This window comes from Trachypithecus francoisi, unplaced genomic scaffold, assembly GCF_009764315.1.
Source record: "Trachypithecus francoisi isolate TF-2019V2 unplaced genomic scaffold, Tfra_2.0 Lachesis_group10, whole genome shotgun sequence".
Taxonomy (NCBI): Eukaryota; Metazoa; Chordata; class Mammalia; order Primates; family Cercopithecidae; genus Trachypithecus; species Trachypithecus francoisi.
This window is the reverse complement of record NW_022681455.1, coordinates 67,270,333-67,286,370: the sequence shown is the minus strand read 5'-3', so window position 1 is coordinate 67,286,370 and position 16,038 is coordinate 67,270,333. Positions and strand designations below refer to the sequence as shown.

The 16,038-nt window shown below is 36.7% G+C and overlaps 1 protein-coding gene across 9 annotated transcripts in view; it reads left to right on the top strand.

Annotated features, from left to right (window-relative positions):
- Positions 1 to 14,154, top strand: part of COL9A1 (collagen type IX alpha 1 chain) — a 178,569-nt gene extending 164,415 nt beyond the window's left edge. For 4 of the 9 annotated variants that reach the window (XM_033217578.1, XM_033217577.1, XM_033217576.1 and 1 more), the window contains 2 exons: positions 4,191 to 4,268; positions 13,201 to 13,755. In XM_033217578.1, coding sequence (XP_033073469.1) covers positions 4,191 to 4,268; positions 13,201 to 13,385 — 263 coding nt within the window. In that variant the 3' untranslated portion in view covers positions 13,386 to 13,755. Of the gene's footprint in view, positions 1 to 4,190; positions 4,269 to 13,200 lie in introns of all 9 variants that reach the window. The other 5 variants (XM_033217585.1, XM_033217582.1, XM_033217584.1 and 2 more) reach the window with 2 other exon arrangements.
- The last annotated feature ends 1,884 nt before the right edge of the window (positions 14,155 to 16,038 follow it).

Sequence of the window (16,038 nt, the reverse complement as noted above, 5' to 3'; positions counted from 1 at the left end):
CTTCTTGTCCCACCACACACATTAATAGTAGTATTTATTAGAAAACATATAGCTTTGTAATATCCTAAGGATTACAGCTGAAATTTCCCTGAGAATAAACATTCCACCATTTTGAAACTTAAATTTTCAGTCATTTAGAGGAGAGATGTATTTCAGAATTGCTTGTTGGCTTTTTTCCCCATCCCTGGTAAAGAAGGAGTGGTATGAATCTTGTTCTACCATCTAGCCACTTTGAGAGCCTTTTTCCAGAGAAACTGCTACATAAATAACAAACAAGTTTTTTAATGAATGCTTGAACAGTTCAGCCTATGTCTTAGTCACTGTTTTTCTCCTAGAAAATACTCTGAAGAACACAGTAGAACATATTCAATAGGAGCTAGTAGAAATATGCCTCAAATCATAGTCAAAGCTTAGGTTATGTCTATAATTTTTCTGTTTTTCACTGACATGCTTTATACAATACTATACAAAAATGTTAGGGCCCAGACTCAAAACCTGAGAGATATCTAACTGGCCTTATGTTCACTTTGCTTGGTATTACATTGGTCTTTTGTGTCATAAATATTAGTTTAAAATATTCACAGTTTGGATTAATTTTAAGTCCCTTTGAGTAAGGCTGTATATTTTTAGATATTTTAGTGTGAATCAAACAGACACTGCAATATGTAAATGAAGGTCTGAGAAAACACACATGTCATGATTATGACTAACACCTTTCTCAGTGATAATCTGTTTACATGGAGATAGAGCATCAATGATAGCTCATGAATAAATGAAATAAATAGCAACTATAGAGCAATGAGAATTTCCACTCGTTTATTATGAGCTGTTTTTCTGCTCAAGCTGTGTATTTTTCTCTATACATTATCTAAAGCTCATTTTACAAGCTCTTAATGCATATTTTTTGACTGAGGAGGACAACACAGCTGGACCTTTAGTTCCCTGAGCTGGTTTTTGTACATCTCAAAAGAAGACATGAGCAGGGTTTGAAGTAGTAGATTAACCTTGTCGATGGAACCAACCTGTATGCCTGGTTTGCTGCAGCGTGGCAGTTTGCCAAATAGGCTCTGTTTTGGAGCTCATCTTAAAACTTGTTTTTCTCTGACTGATAACCAAAGACATAATCACAACAAAGACACTGGTCTTATTCCTTGAAGCAACATTAAAAGTTGGTGTGGCTTCATGCTAAAATGTACAAACAAGTTTAGCTTTTACTATCAGTGTAAAAGCCACACTTTAATTTATAATGTTCATCTCATATCTTCAGAAAATGTGGCACATTTAGAGAGTCTGTTCTCATTTCCAGCCTCCAGAATTATAGTGATATGACACTCGAATTACCAACTTAACAAGAATGCTTATGCCATTAGTTTATAAGATGTTAATTGTCATATCTTCCTAATATAGTAAGGCCATATTGATGATGAGTGTTAAAAAATCTAGCTTATGTAAATATGAGTTCAACCTGAGTTCAGTCCTTCATAGTATTTATATAAATTTAAATTGTTTTGAAATGTGATGAAATGTAGTTGATCATAAAAACATTCACGTAAAGACATTCACAGCTAAAATCAAAGTATGGTGACTAAATATTCACTTCAGAATTAGAGATCTTTGACTATCTGAGTGCAGACGGTTATACAGATATTTTTTCTATTTTTTGTTGTGTACATGACTTTGTTTTTAAAATTATAACAAATTTGACTTAATGTTGAATGAGGCTAAGTTGATACAAATGTTTGGAAAAAAATGGTATGTATAGAATTTATTGCAAGGTGCCATTGCATTTTCTAACAGCATAGTAGAATAATGATATACTACTGTACTACCGGAATAATGGGATAATGCCTTCAGCAAAGAGCAGCAGACGCCATTTAGGACCAGTTAACTAATGCAACAGTGCATTTTGTTAATGAGCCAAGTTGCTGGGTTTGGTATCTTTAGGGGCTGGGATAATTAATGCAACTTTGTTCCGTCCCCACTAAATCCCCAATTTCAATCAACTGTCTTGTAAATGTCTTGCAAATTCACATGGTTCATTGCAATCCACAGTATGTTCCCCATAAACAATGAGTCAGTAGTGAAATATAGACACTGTGACAACACACTTTATGTTTTTAGGATTGATTAATTTATATTTCATAATACTAAATTTATACAGTTCCAAAAATTAACAACGTATAAAAAAAGTATTTAGTGAAGTTTCTCTCCCATCCCTGCCTCCTATCTGCCTAATTTCCTTTCTCCTTCCCACTAGGTAATCAATACTATTCTTTTCTTACATATCCTTATAAGCAATTCTATATAAGGATACATGAATATGTATTTTTTCTACATCCTTTTAAAAATGAATCATATTGTTCTTTAGCAAGTGTTCTGGAACTTGCCTTTTTCAGTGAACAGTATGACATGGAGACCATTCCAAAGAGCTTCCTGGCTATTTCTTCACAGCTGCATAGCGTTCTATTCTGTGGAAGTTCTGTAATGTATTTAACCTTTTAATGGACATAGATTGTTTCCAACCTTCTGCTATTATAGCAGGGCCACAGTGAACAACATTGTAGGTATTTCATTTTTGTATAAAATAGCAGCATACACTCCATCTCTATCTCTATGATAAATTCCTAGAAGTAGAACTGCTGGGTAAAAAATTTGGATAGCTATTGCCAAATTACCCTCCAATGGGATTGTCCAAATTTATACTCTTATCAGCTATTCATAACAGTGCATTTTTCACAGACTCGCTAATATATGTTTAATTGAACTTTGGAATTTTTGCCGATCTTATAGGTTAAAATAGCATCCTTTTTTTTTTTTTTAACAATTTGCATTTATTTTGTTCTGAGAGTGAAGTCAGGGAAGTTTTCATATTTTTAAGAGTCATTTTTACTTCCTTTTATTGACATGCCTGCTCATGTATTTTGGTTATTTATTTATTTATTTTTTGCTGTTATGTTGTTGACCTTTTTGTATTTATTTTAGGAACTTTTCATATTTTGCATCCTAATAAAAAGGCCAATCTGAGGTCATAATTCTCCCTTGTTATCTTATCCTGGAATAGGGTGTGAGGTATAGATCTAACTTTTCTTTACTCACTTCTTCCAATTCCATTTACTGAATTGTTCAACTTTTTCCCACTTTAAGACACCACCTTCATTATAAACCCAAATCCTATATGTATTTGGGCCTACTTTTTGGGCTTTCTATTCTGTTTCACTGGTCTGTGTATTCAGAGACCAACACCACACATTTTAGTTGATTTAATATCTGGTCAAATTAATTCCCTTCATGTTGCTTTTCTTTATGGAGTTTTTGTGGCTTACTCTGGCTTATGTGTTTTCTATACAAACTTCAGGATCTTCTTTTCTGATAAAAAATGGGTTTGTATTTTTATTAAGATCATGATGAAAATTCAGCTTGGGGAGAACTGGCAACATTTTATGATGATGTCATATCTATTTAAGAATGATTTTCAAGTCTTCTGGTGTCCTTTAGAAATGTTAAACCTTTTGTCATGTTGGACTTGCCTATTTCTGATTAGTTTTATTCATCGTTGTTTAATATTTTAATTGTTATTATAAATGGTGTCTTCTTTACTATGTCTTATTACTGGTTGTGTTAATATATATAAAATTATAATTTCAATATATTAATTTTGTACCCTGCTAGTTGACTGAATGCTACTGTTTGTAGTAGTTTTTGAGTTAACTTTCTAGAGTTTTAAGATACATATTCATATCTCCTGAAAATAGAGATAGTTTTAATTCCTCAAACCAAATGTTATATAATAGTGATAAAGTAGGTGTCTTTATATTGTTCTGATTGTAATGGAACTAATTCTTGTGTTTTCCATTATGCATTAGCTAACTTTTGGGTTAAGATAGATTTATTTTTCATGTTTAGGAAGTGGCCATTGGTTCTTATTTTATTGACTGTTTTATCAAGAATACATGTTCAATTAAGTCAAATGTCATTGCAGTATCTGTGAATATAATAATTTGATTTCCCCCCCTTAGATCTATTAATAGGATGAACTTGATTTTTGCCTTGCTGCATACTCACTACAATCTAGTTTATGGCAATTTCATGACTTTTTGGTTTCTGAATTTTAGATTTGCTTAAAGTTTAAAGATACGGAAGTTTATTTTTATAGATATGTAGAAAAATAACATTTCTTTAATGTAATGCAGGTGACTTGGGAGAAAAGGGGGAGCGTGGCCCTCCAGGAAGAGGTCCCAAAGGTTTGCCTGGAGCTGCAGGTCTCCCAGGTAAGTGAGCTGTATAGCTGAGAGGAGGAGGTAGCCAAATTGGTAGCAAGTCGACAGCCTGAATCGAATAAACTTTTAAAATAATTGTTATTTGATCACTTAAGCATATTAATTATTCAGAATGGCTAGCATAGATTTTTCAAGACCAGCTTTAGTAAAGAATGATCTGTAAATCATATCTGTATTCTTTGTCAGAAAATAGGTATCAGGACTTGAAATACTAATTTCCTTAAATAGATGCTTCAAGAAAAATAGCGTCAAGGTCCAGGCACGATGCACTTGTTATAAAATTCTAAATACATTGGATCCTATCTATTTCTAAAGCAGGTGATAGTTCCCTGTTTTTTTTTTTTTTAATCTAAAATGCCAGAGCAGTAGGAAAATTAACCAGTTTTTAATCTCTTGCACAAGAAGTAACCAAAATTTTATTTTAAAAGCCTCCCTTTCAAACACTCTCCAAAACCCCACATCCACAAAAAAAAAAAAAAGAAAGAAATAAAGAAAGAAAATACAAAACTGAACATTCCTACTCATAACCACTAAGAGCCACACGCAAGCCACACATCACAGCTGCGTCAACTGAGGTGACAGGGTAGCCCCTGTGTGAAGGGCCCAGAGTCTTTCACTAGGCCTTCTGTTCTCTTCATACACTGGCTACCCTGTCACCAGAGTCCAGGCTGGAACACACTCATCCCTTGAGAAATGACTTACAAGCCCAATCACAGAGGCAGCATAGCAGGGCCAAAAGCCAGTTCAGTTTAAGGGCATGAATGATGCTCAACTTTCCAGCAAACGCTCTCTTATTGTGATGAGGCAGTGGCTTAGGGAGGCTCCCAAAGCCCTAGGGGTCTGTTGCTGAGGAGAATTGAGATGATACTTGCTTCCACAATGGTTTGGGAAAACTTGGTCTAGGGAAGTTTAGGAAAAGAAATTACAATTTTCGAATTCTGCCGGAGGCTGATGTATTTAATCACAGCTATAATTGTAGCCAAAAACATCATTGCTTTCCAATTATCCATTTCATTGCTTCTGGGGATTGCGTTCTCATTAAAATTTTTTTTTAAAAAAACATGAATGTGTGGAGATAACTCAAACACTGCCTTTCTAAAACTGATTCATGGGCTCGTCAAAATGTTTTCACAAATTGATAAATTTTTATAATTGGAAATGGAAGATTTATGATTAGAAATGAAGGGAAAATCTGGCTTAAATGGGATTTAGAGAAGATTTTAATATGTGGTAAAGCTTGGATTCATTGATTGGTGTTTAGAGGAGAGGAAAAGGAAATAGAATTTACTAAAGGTGCTTGTCTCTGTCACCAGTGGTAGGAATAGGAAGTTTGGAGGCTAATATCATATTATCATCACAATTTACTTAACTATCTATATATTTATGAGATAGCCTTATAACTTCTTTTCTCGTTTTATTGACAAATCACTTAACAGTTCTTGAACCAGTGACTTGCACTATTGGCAACATTTTCCTTTATTGAAAATGTATTCTGGTTTCTAGGGATTCTTACTTTGAAAAAAATCTATTGGTAAGCCACATTTTCAATGTAAAGATGAGAAGATGGAGGAAGATCAGCTCCATGTGTGCTGTGTCCCAGATTGTCAGGAGCACATTATCTCCCATCTGCAGTAAACCATTTTCAGGAGCCAGGTTGATGGGGGCGCAAACGGGGCGCCCAGCCACAGGGGCTTTCCTGATTGCTTTTTAGAACATCAGACCATCCACGTGTGAGCAAATTGTGAGGCAGGACAAGATCATTATCTGCAGCCCTCCCTGGGATCGCTTATAAACAAAATGATTAATTTCAGCTGATCTTGGATTTGATCTTAAATCTGAATTGTTAAAACATTTTGTGCACTCCCTTTTCCAGGGGACTCTTAATACCTGTCCTTTCTGTTTTCATTTTCCTTTCTTCCTTTGGTCGGTCCTTGCCCCTCCTTTCCTAGGATCACCTCCAAAATCGTCGCCCTCCTCTGATCTCTCCCCTCCTCTCACTTTGCTCTCTCCCCATCAGCTCTGATTGTCTCCCATCCTTCTCACCTCCCAGCTTACTCTTCTTTCTTGATTTCCTTGTTATGGTTACTTATATCTCAACCTCGGTAGCCTTCCTTTTTTGGACTTTTTGCAATCTTTTAATTGGGAGGATATCTGACATTGTTTAGTGAAAAATCTGAGTTCCAGATTATTTTTCAGGAATATAGGCTAACTTTCAAAAGCACAGACGCCAGAGAAGAGGGGTCTGCTGCTGGGTCGTTTTCTGCGCTTTGGCGCAGTGTCCTCATGCAGCACACAGGTGAAAGCACCAGCTGAGGGCTTGGGTTTCAAGGTCGGCCCATGTTCTCTTGTTAACACCATGCGTATGCTCAAGTCAGTCCAGTTCCTGACAAGAGCTTTTTGGGTCATTCCTCCCTTAAAGCTAGTACCCGAAAGTGGGCTGTTTGAAGAGTGGCTTCTACAATTCAGACATCCCAGGTTCACATTTGACTTTGCCACTAACTAACTTTATGACATTGGGCATGTTACTTAATTTCTCTGCACCTCAGTTCTCCCATTTACAAAACAGTGATAAGAAGGACACCTCTCTGATAGTGTATTTCTGAGAAAGAAACTTAATCCATGTAAATTGCTTAAGACAGTTCCTGGCTACAGTAGGCACTCAAGAAATGTTGGCTGTTGGTACTATTATTAATATAGCAAGTCCACTTTTTGCTTTTTAAGGTGGATCAAGGAGAGCTGAGGGCAAAGCTGGACCCCAGTTCAGCCCTTGCAGCTTTTTTCTCTTGCTCTTGATCAGCAGTAATATATTACTTTTCTCTAAATCAGCACCACCCCGATGCCTCAGACCTTCTCTCCATGAAAGTCTACTTCAACTCCAAATCACAAATGCAAAGTACTGGGTAGCAGTACATCATTTCACTACTTAATTGTCCACTGAGGCTAGACTGCTTTTTATTTCTTGGTAGAGCTTGAATGTGTCTAGGAATGTGATTTCTGATCTCTTGCAAACATATTATTAATAGGACTTTAAGGCCTGAGGGACCTTCAACCAGCTTCTGTGCAGGGATTTGTCTGGAACCTTCTAGATAAATGCACATCTTACCTAAAAGAAAGAACCTAAAAAAAAAAAAAAAAAAAAAAGAAAGAACCTGCAGAACAGCATATTCTGCAACCTTCTTTGTTGTTTCTATTGTTGGATTTGGGGCTCAAATCCTCCTGAATAAAAAAAAAGATAGTTGGATCATTCTTTGTGCTAAGGCATTTAACATATTTTTTTACGATGTAACTAATATCATCATTTTCTATCAGTTGTTAGAGTTCCTGTATTCTTTCTGGACAGTTTTAATTCCCTGTCTCCCCTCTCCAATGCTCTATCTCTGTTTGTTCAGTGTTAAGTATAGTATGCCCTGTAGAGACATAATGCTACATTGCTTGTTATGGAACACAGGTTATTATTATAACCATTACATTGATGATTATTTTGGCTACAGTGCTTTGTTGTTTAAAAAGCACACATACACAATCTAGTTTGTTTCTCACAGCCAGGAGTAGGCTGGGCAAATATTTAAGAAGTGCAGACATGGAGCCAGGCTGCCAGGGGCTTATGCACTGTTCTTTTACCTTGAAGTGCTTCAGTTTCCTCTACTGTGAATGGAAATCACCATGCCTACCTTGTATTTAGAGCATATATGCACATGTTAATACATGTAAAGCTCTTAGAACAGTGCCTGGCATATGGCAAACAGACTCTGCAAATTTAACTGTTATTATTATTGTTGCTTCCTTTTTCATAATGTATTTGAGAAAATATACTCTTAAATTCATATCCTGACAAAAGTCTCTCAGGTAATAACAAGACATATTCATGCTTCCTGAGTCTGTGTTCACAAAGTGGACAGAATGATTGGCTGACTGTCCAATCATACGATTAGTTTTTCTTTGCAACCTAGACATGTGAATTGGGCATGTCCCATAACTGCTGGGTGTCTTGCTTCTTTCTCTGCCTCTCTTGCAGAGCTACGTGGATCACATTAGCAATCCCTGGAACTTTAGTCTCCCCTACCTTCAGTTTTGTGCCACAGGTCAGCCAGTGTTATTGCTTGGTTGGTTGTCTTATAGACCTCTCTCTGTTTGCTGTCACCAAACTTGCCCATTTGGGACTAGTTCCTCGTCACTCTGAGAATTTTAAAGGAACATATTTATTAACAATAATGAGTCCTGATTTCCTCTTTGTGCACTCACTAGGGCAAAACATAAATGACAAATCATTTGAATGTGAACACCAGGAAGGTGACTTGTGAGCTGAGATTGAGCTGAGATGCTTTTTGCCTCTTGGACATGGAAGTTATAGCTGGCTTTGTGCTGGGCTATAGTAGGTTATAAGAATATTTGTTTTTCTTGTGCAAAGTCTGCAGAAAGGTGAGCTTTGCTTGAGACTATTGAGTGGAAAAATACACATGCACACATTCAGTTCTGGGCTAAGTTTTTCAGTACCTAATTATTCAATTTCCATTGCTGCAGCTGTTTTATTTGGTTGCTGGGCCTTACATAAACCAATTTACAATTCCTTAAACATATACTGCTTTGTCAAATACCACAACATTAAGCTCAAGAAATGTAAGAAAGTCCTGGTACATAAAAAAGTCTACATAACCAGTGGATTAATTATGAAATACCCTATTTAATGTGAAAATTGTTCACTTTATTTGATTTTATTTTTTTACTGTATACACAGTCCCTTTTATTCCATAGCATGTATTAGGTAAGGGGCTGCCTCCAGAATGAGCCAGCCAGGATTGGCTTCCATCAGTGAAACTTGACTACCCTCTAGTGGTTTTATAGAGAATGATATAGATACTCATTTCTTAAATAAATAATAATAATAATAATAATAATAAAACATGAAATGTTTGGCAATAACATTTCTAAATATTTTATTTTAATTGACATATAATAGTTACACATATTTATGGGATACGTAGTGATGTTTCAATGGAAATATTATATAATGACCAGATTAGGGTAATTAGTCTATCCATCATCTCAAACATTTATCATTTCTTTGTATTGGGAACATTCAACATTTTTATAGGTCCTTGACATTTCAGAAAACCATGTAATCATTAGGCAGTTAGTGTAAGCATCACACACATGAGGCAAGCAGAGCAGAATAACACTTGAGATCCACGCTTTCTCTTTCTAAAGAGTTACAAAACAGTTGGTAGATATTCATTAATGCAGCTGCTGGACTAACCATTTATGCCCATATTGTGAACAGTGATTATGAGTTAGCTTCACTTTTTGAGTGATGTGGACTGTGGACATAGTGACACCCAACTGAGGCTCCCACATAGTTCAGAACATCCATGAGAGCAAAGGCCCTGGATCAGGACTCTCCAGAGCCTGACAATCTGCTATGTTAAGGCTGCTTTTTTCTCTGGTATTTCTACAGGGCAAAACTTCAGAAAAATATCTTAGTTTCTTATGATCATTAGAGCTCTACAAAAATCAATACTGCTCTTTGTTTTTGTGCCTCTCTCTACTTCCTGGTCAACTCGGGCTCAAGGAATTAAAAACAAACAAACAAAACAATGACAACACACACACATGCCCTGCCACACACTCCACACCCTTCCACAGAGTTAAAAAATCAATAGGTGGGAAAATGCAGTTAGATTAGTACAGTGGCTAAGGGTCTTCATTTCTAGCTATATGACTATGGACAATTATTTGATCTTCCTAACTCTCAGTTTATACATGAGCAAAATGGGCTCAATAATGAGCATAGTGTATGGCACATGGAAACAAGAAAGCATTCTCATTACACGTTGGCGATGATGATGATGACATCATCCAAAGCTCCAAAGGGTAAATTGCTGCATTTGGCAAAGGCAGAATTGGATGAGATGCACGTTTCATAAAATAAATCAAGGGTAGACAGGATGGCTTCGGCAACTGTTCCCTCAGAGGATAAGCAGAAATTTGGAATAAACTCAGCAAGGTAAAAAAGAAAAAGAAAAACTTCTCCTGGAGTGTGTTGATGGGGAACCAAATGTGAAAATCTAAAAAGCTATCCTTCTGCTTTTTAATATTGTTTGTGTATTAGAGAGTGAATTCTCTTAAACTTAAGGTTTTTGGTTGGCTCTACAAATGTTGAAAAAATTGAATTGGTTGCTAACATTTAAACATTGGGAGATATTTATTTAAAAACTCAGCTTCCTGGCTTCTCTTGAAAATTATCAGAAGTTCTGGCAACACTGGCCTGTATTCCCCGATGGCAGCTGTTAGCTGGAGAAGAGCTGCTGCCTGCATCCACTTTCCAGCTCACCACAGGCCTCACTCCTCCCTTTGGTCTCCCCAACACTTAAGTGGAATATTAGTGGCCAAATTTCATTGCATTTGTACTTTACGTTTCCATCTCATAAAAACAGTGGGGGAATTTCTTAATCCAGGCTCATTTCTTTATAACATCAGGGATCAGCAAACTTTATTTGTGAAGGATCAGATTATTTGGCTATGGGCACCGTATTGCAGCTACTCAACTCTGCCCTGGTATGCCAAAGCAGCCACAGACAATATGTAAACAAATGACCATGGTTGTGTTCTAATAAAACTATTTACAAAAACAGGATTTAGCTCATGAGCTGAAGTTTGCCCACCCCTGGTCTAAATGACCATCCCAGCCCCTGCGCTCATTTGGTTTTCTACCTCTTCTCTGAGCATTTCCCTCTCCTAAACTTGATTTGATTTAAAGGCACACCTGGTGTGTCTCAGTGGGGCCATTCCTACTGATAAGGTGCATGAAAATCAGATTTAGATCTGGCTCATCTTTTAAACCTTAAAAAAACCAACTTCACCTTTAACTGCATCTGGTGTTAAGGATCTTAACAGGTGCTGCTGAAGGCATCGTTCTGCTACAGCTTTATCTACAGATGCTGGGGATTAGGGAGACGCTTTCTCAGGGGCCTCATCATGAAAAGAAAACACATAATGGTTTGCTTCATACTAACTAGGTATAGTTGAATGAAAGTGTATGGGGTAAATTAGGGAAAATGACTTATATCTGTTTATCTATAGCTTTGAGATGGATAATTATTCAAAGATAATTATTCCCCCTTAAAACTTATTAATATATTGCCCTATGACATTGCTTTGTGTGGATCGAAGTGTATGCAGCAGAGGAAGAATGAAATGTTATGTAAAATGAGATCTCTGACCTACCTTCTTTCTAAAAGGATGTGAGATATATGTAATAAGACCACTGAATAAGACCATATTACTATAGTAAGACCAACAAAAGACATGTAATAAGACTAATCAAATAGAAAAAGAAAAGTAAAAACCACAGAGAAAGAAGGAAAGTAACCAAATATAAGCAAATATGTAGTTAAACATGTAGATTTGGCTTCCAGCTTTTTGGCTGAAAGACCAAGTTAAGATGGCTGAGATGGAATGAGGATCCCTATATTATTTTGGCATACTCAATTTGTTTTACACGATTTCTCATCACCACTTTTGCAATAATTGTGTGAAAGTGCTGCTGGTGCATTGGGGTAAACATTCAGCAGATATTCCTCTTTGTTATGGGGTGCTGTGCCTCAGAGAGTGTGCCCCATTGAGGGCAACATACAACCCTTTAACACGACAAAAGGAAGACAAGCAAGAAGTGTCCCCCAAAGAACCTGCTATGGCAAAGTTCATGTTGGGGTCACTCTTCATGAGAAAAATAGCATGAAATTTTGTAGGGCACGTGGCACAGCCTTCTAAAAGACATTAATCAATAATATCTCAATAATTATAATAATAGCCCCTATTTATCAGGTGCTTTCAATTGTAGAATTTAATTGTTATTTTTATTTTTAAGATGAAGTCTTGTTCTGTCGCCCAGGCTGGAGTGCAGTGGTGCGATCTCGGCTCACTGCAACCTCTGCCTCCTGGGTGCAAGTAATTCTCCTGCCTCAGCCTCCCAAGTAGGTGGGACTACAGGCATACACCACCATGCCTGGCTAATTTTTTCATATTTTTAGTAGAGATGAGGGTTCACCATTTTGGCCAGGCTGGTCTCGAACTCCTGACCTCAAGTGATCCGCCCACCTTGGCCTCCCAAAGTGCTGGGATTACAGGCGTGAGCCACTGCACCTGGCCTGAATTTAATTATTAAGAAGACATTATAGCATCTTGTAGATGAAGAAACTGAGAGATTAGTGACTTGCTAATGTCACATTATTCATAAATGATAGGGCTGGAATGTAAAGCTATTTGTCTCCAAAACCTGTGTTTTTAACCACTAAACTATACTTCTCCCTGACCAGATGTTGCTCAACTATTAGAAGTAAGGAATACTGCTACTTGCATTCAAAAGAAATACACAAATGTGAGTTGCATGTATGATTTTAAATCAAGTAGCCACATGAAAAAGGTAAAAATAATCAAGTGACATTAGTTTTAACAATATAGTTTACCTAACCCACTGTGTGCAAAAGATCATTTCATCATGTAATAGACACAAAACTTTTTAATGAACTATTTTACATTTTTTCATATGAAGTCTTTAAAATCCAGGTGTGTTTGATACTTAGTTCATCTCCATTTGGTCTCATCACATTTCAGCGCTCAATAGACACCTGTGGCTGGAGGCTACCATGGTGCACAGTGCCGCTCTACTGATGGAAATGTGGGTTAGAGACACTAAGGTCTCTTTCTACTTTTTATTTCCATGAAAACCCAAGTCCAAGGAAGGGATCTTATTATCATCATCATCATCTTCATCACCAGTCATCACCAGTCATCATCCATCGTTTCCAAAAGCATTTGTTAAGCCCCTTATCTGAGCACTGCTGAGCTGTGAGGGTCCAGTGCCCTCTGCCAGTTTGCATTGATGAGGATTCTCCTGCTCACATGTGCAATCTTCTGTGTGTTTCAGGTGACCCAGGCCCTGCCAGCTATGGGAGAAATGGTCGAGACGGTGAACGAGGCCCCCCCGGGGTGGCAGGAATTCCTGGCGTGCCTGGACCCCCGGGACCTCCTGGGCTTCCCGGTTTCTGTGAGCCAGCCTCCTGCACCATGCAGGCTGGTCAGCGAGCATTTAGCAAAGGGCCTGACCCGTGAAAGGCTTAGTGCTGCATGACTCTCTGCATGAACCACGCCTGGAGAAGGAGCTTGGGGGAGAAACACCACCCAAAGCTGGGGCAAAGATGATTACCATCAGCATGATTATAATGTATTACCTTCAGCATGATTACAGAAGTCCTACTTGACAATCACATTTAGAAGAACGGTGCTATTCAGTAAGTTCTCTTTCGTTTCCCTTGGAGGAAAGACAGCAGAGTCATCAGTTAAAAAAAAAGAAAAGAAAACCAAACACGTCCCTTGAATAAATTTATACTCCTGTTCCCAGGATCTTGAGCTTTAGTGTGCTATACCTATGTGTCTTATCGCGGGCCACTGTGCCAATAAACAAAAACAACTGTTTGGTTTACCTCAGTTGCAGTAGTTATTTTCATTTAGATGTTGTTCTCAGATTATTGTTTCAGTTAGATAGAGGATTACTAGACTAGTTATGAAAAAAACCCCACTACATTCAATAGAATTGGTGCTTAAAATCCCATCGATGTGCTGTCTCTGGAGTAAGAAAGGGCTACATCGCCCAAAATGATTTCCTTATGTCACGTATTGGTTTTCTTCTCCAGCCTGAATTTTGTTGAACTGTATGTACTGTACCCCAAACCTGTTAATATTTTGACTGCTTCTATGTGAAAGCAAAGAAATAATTTTAATACTCTGGCATTCGTAAATTTTATTGATGAAATTATTTATTTTAAAGGTTTGAGGTAACATCTCTGGTTGTACCAAAGAAGAAATAAATATGGTTTCTTAATCTCTTGCATGTTTTCTTATAAATAATCATGTTCAATGAAAAGAAGTCACTGAGCTTATTTAGATACATTAAACATTACTTAACTACTGGTTCTATAGGTGTATGTTTATAATATTAGTGTTTTTTTCTACAGAGTAATTAAAAAAGCTGTTCCACAGAGGGTGTTACCCTGAGACAGATGTGTGTGTGTGTGTGTGTGTGTGTGTGTGTGTGTGTGTTTTAGTGTGTATGGGGAGAGCTTCATGGACCTTTTTGAAATGTTAATTCCCTAGAAAGATGTGCAGCTGCATATGCATCTATATTTTTGTATAGTAGTTCAGAGATTTCGTGGACTCTTTTAAGTCTAGCCTTGCTTTATTTCTAGGTTAAGAACCACTGCGTTCATTCCAGTGGTTTGTTAGCTCCCTCCTACTCAGAACTTTATTGCAAACATGATTTATGTTTCACCATTTCTTGTAAATTTTATTAAGGCAGCTCAGCTAAAGCACTGTATTCTTAACAAGTATTTCCTGACCACTTAAGCACTTTATTATTATTTATGTAATCATATTGACTTGCTGTTTCATTAACATCTACTTAACTATCCAACAGACTTAATATATTCATTTTATATCACAGAGCCTACGAGTAACCTGTGCTGGGGCATAGAACAATAGCTTAACATAGTATCTTTAGTTTATGGAACTAAATTCTGTCAAGTCAAAGGAGAGTGAGCCCTAATATAATACTTATATATTTTTTTCTCACGTGTACTTTTATACATTTAAAAATTCTAGTCCTAGTTGTTTGGTTAAATCAATCATTATGTAATCTGTATTTGGATTTCTTTAAAACTGCTTACAGCATCTAGTTTTATGCTTCTAGCATGAATTTTGCTTAAGAAGATTCTTTGCCATATATATCAGTGCTATTTACATAGACTGAAAGAATGTTCTTTCCCTTTTTTCAAACATGATTTTTGAAAATAAAGGTCTCTGTTATAGCTCCATAAAACAATACAAAAAAAGGCAAACTTTTTCAGGAGCTGTGACACATAATGAAATAAATGGATAGAAATTATCCTTTCACCAAAGTGCTTTTATTTTAAATACAGTGACATAATCAAATACAATAAAAGAAAAATTAGATAATCAAACGTTTCTAAGTTTTATAATATTCATAAGACAATTAAAAAAATAAAATGTCAAAGAACAGTTCACTCAGCTGTTTTACAAACCTGGTTATGTAAAGGTTGTACAACAAGCTCCACAGATACAGTCAGCAACATTGGAAACAACCACTTAGAAACAGATGATGCAAAACTACCACATTCCAAATGGCAGGAATGATTCGTTATAAATTTCAGTTAAGTGAAGTAGTTTACAGAAGCAGAAGATACTTGACTTAGAAATTGTAAGGAAAAGCCCCCAGCAAATTCTCTCCATGAAAGAGAGTTGATAAATGTTGAATCTGACCAAGTATGTCTCTCTAGCAAAACAGAAATCTCAAATCCTCTCTGAGATATTTTTGAAAGTTGGACTTAGTGGCAACTAGAGCACTCACTGAGAGAGAAGAGTGTAAATAAATAAAGTTGGTTCGAACCTGGCGTGTTAATTAAGGGCAAATGATTCCTGATTTATTTCTAGCCAGTGCTTCTATGGCAGTATGATATGATTGTCAACCCAAATATCTGACATGTTGGTTAAGAACTATGCAAATCACTTCCTAGGCTGATTGAGCACATAAATTCGCTGGCATGGTTTTGGGTAATTGGCTTCTGCACAGCAGAAGAGTATGAATGAGCAGTCATATCAGGATAGGTGATTGATTTGATTATTTAGATACTTTGTATTTCAAGCTGACTGAACCAAGATTGTTGTTCTTAAACATCATTAGTAAAATCTG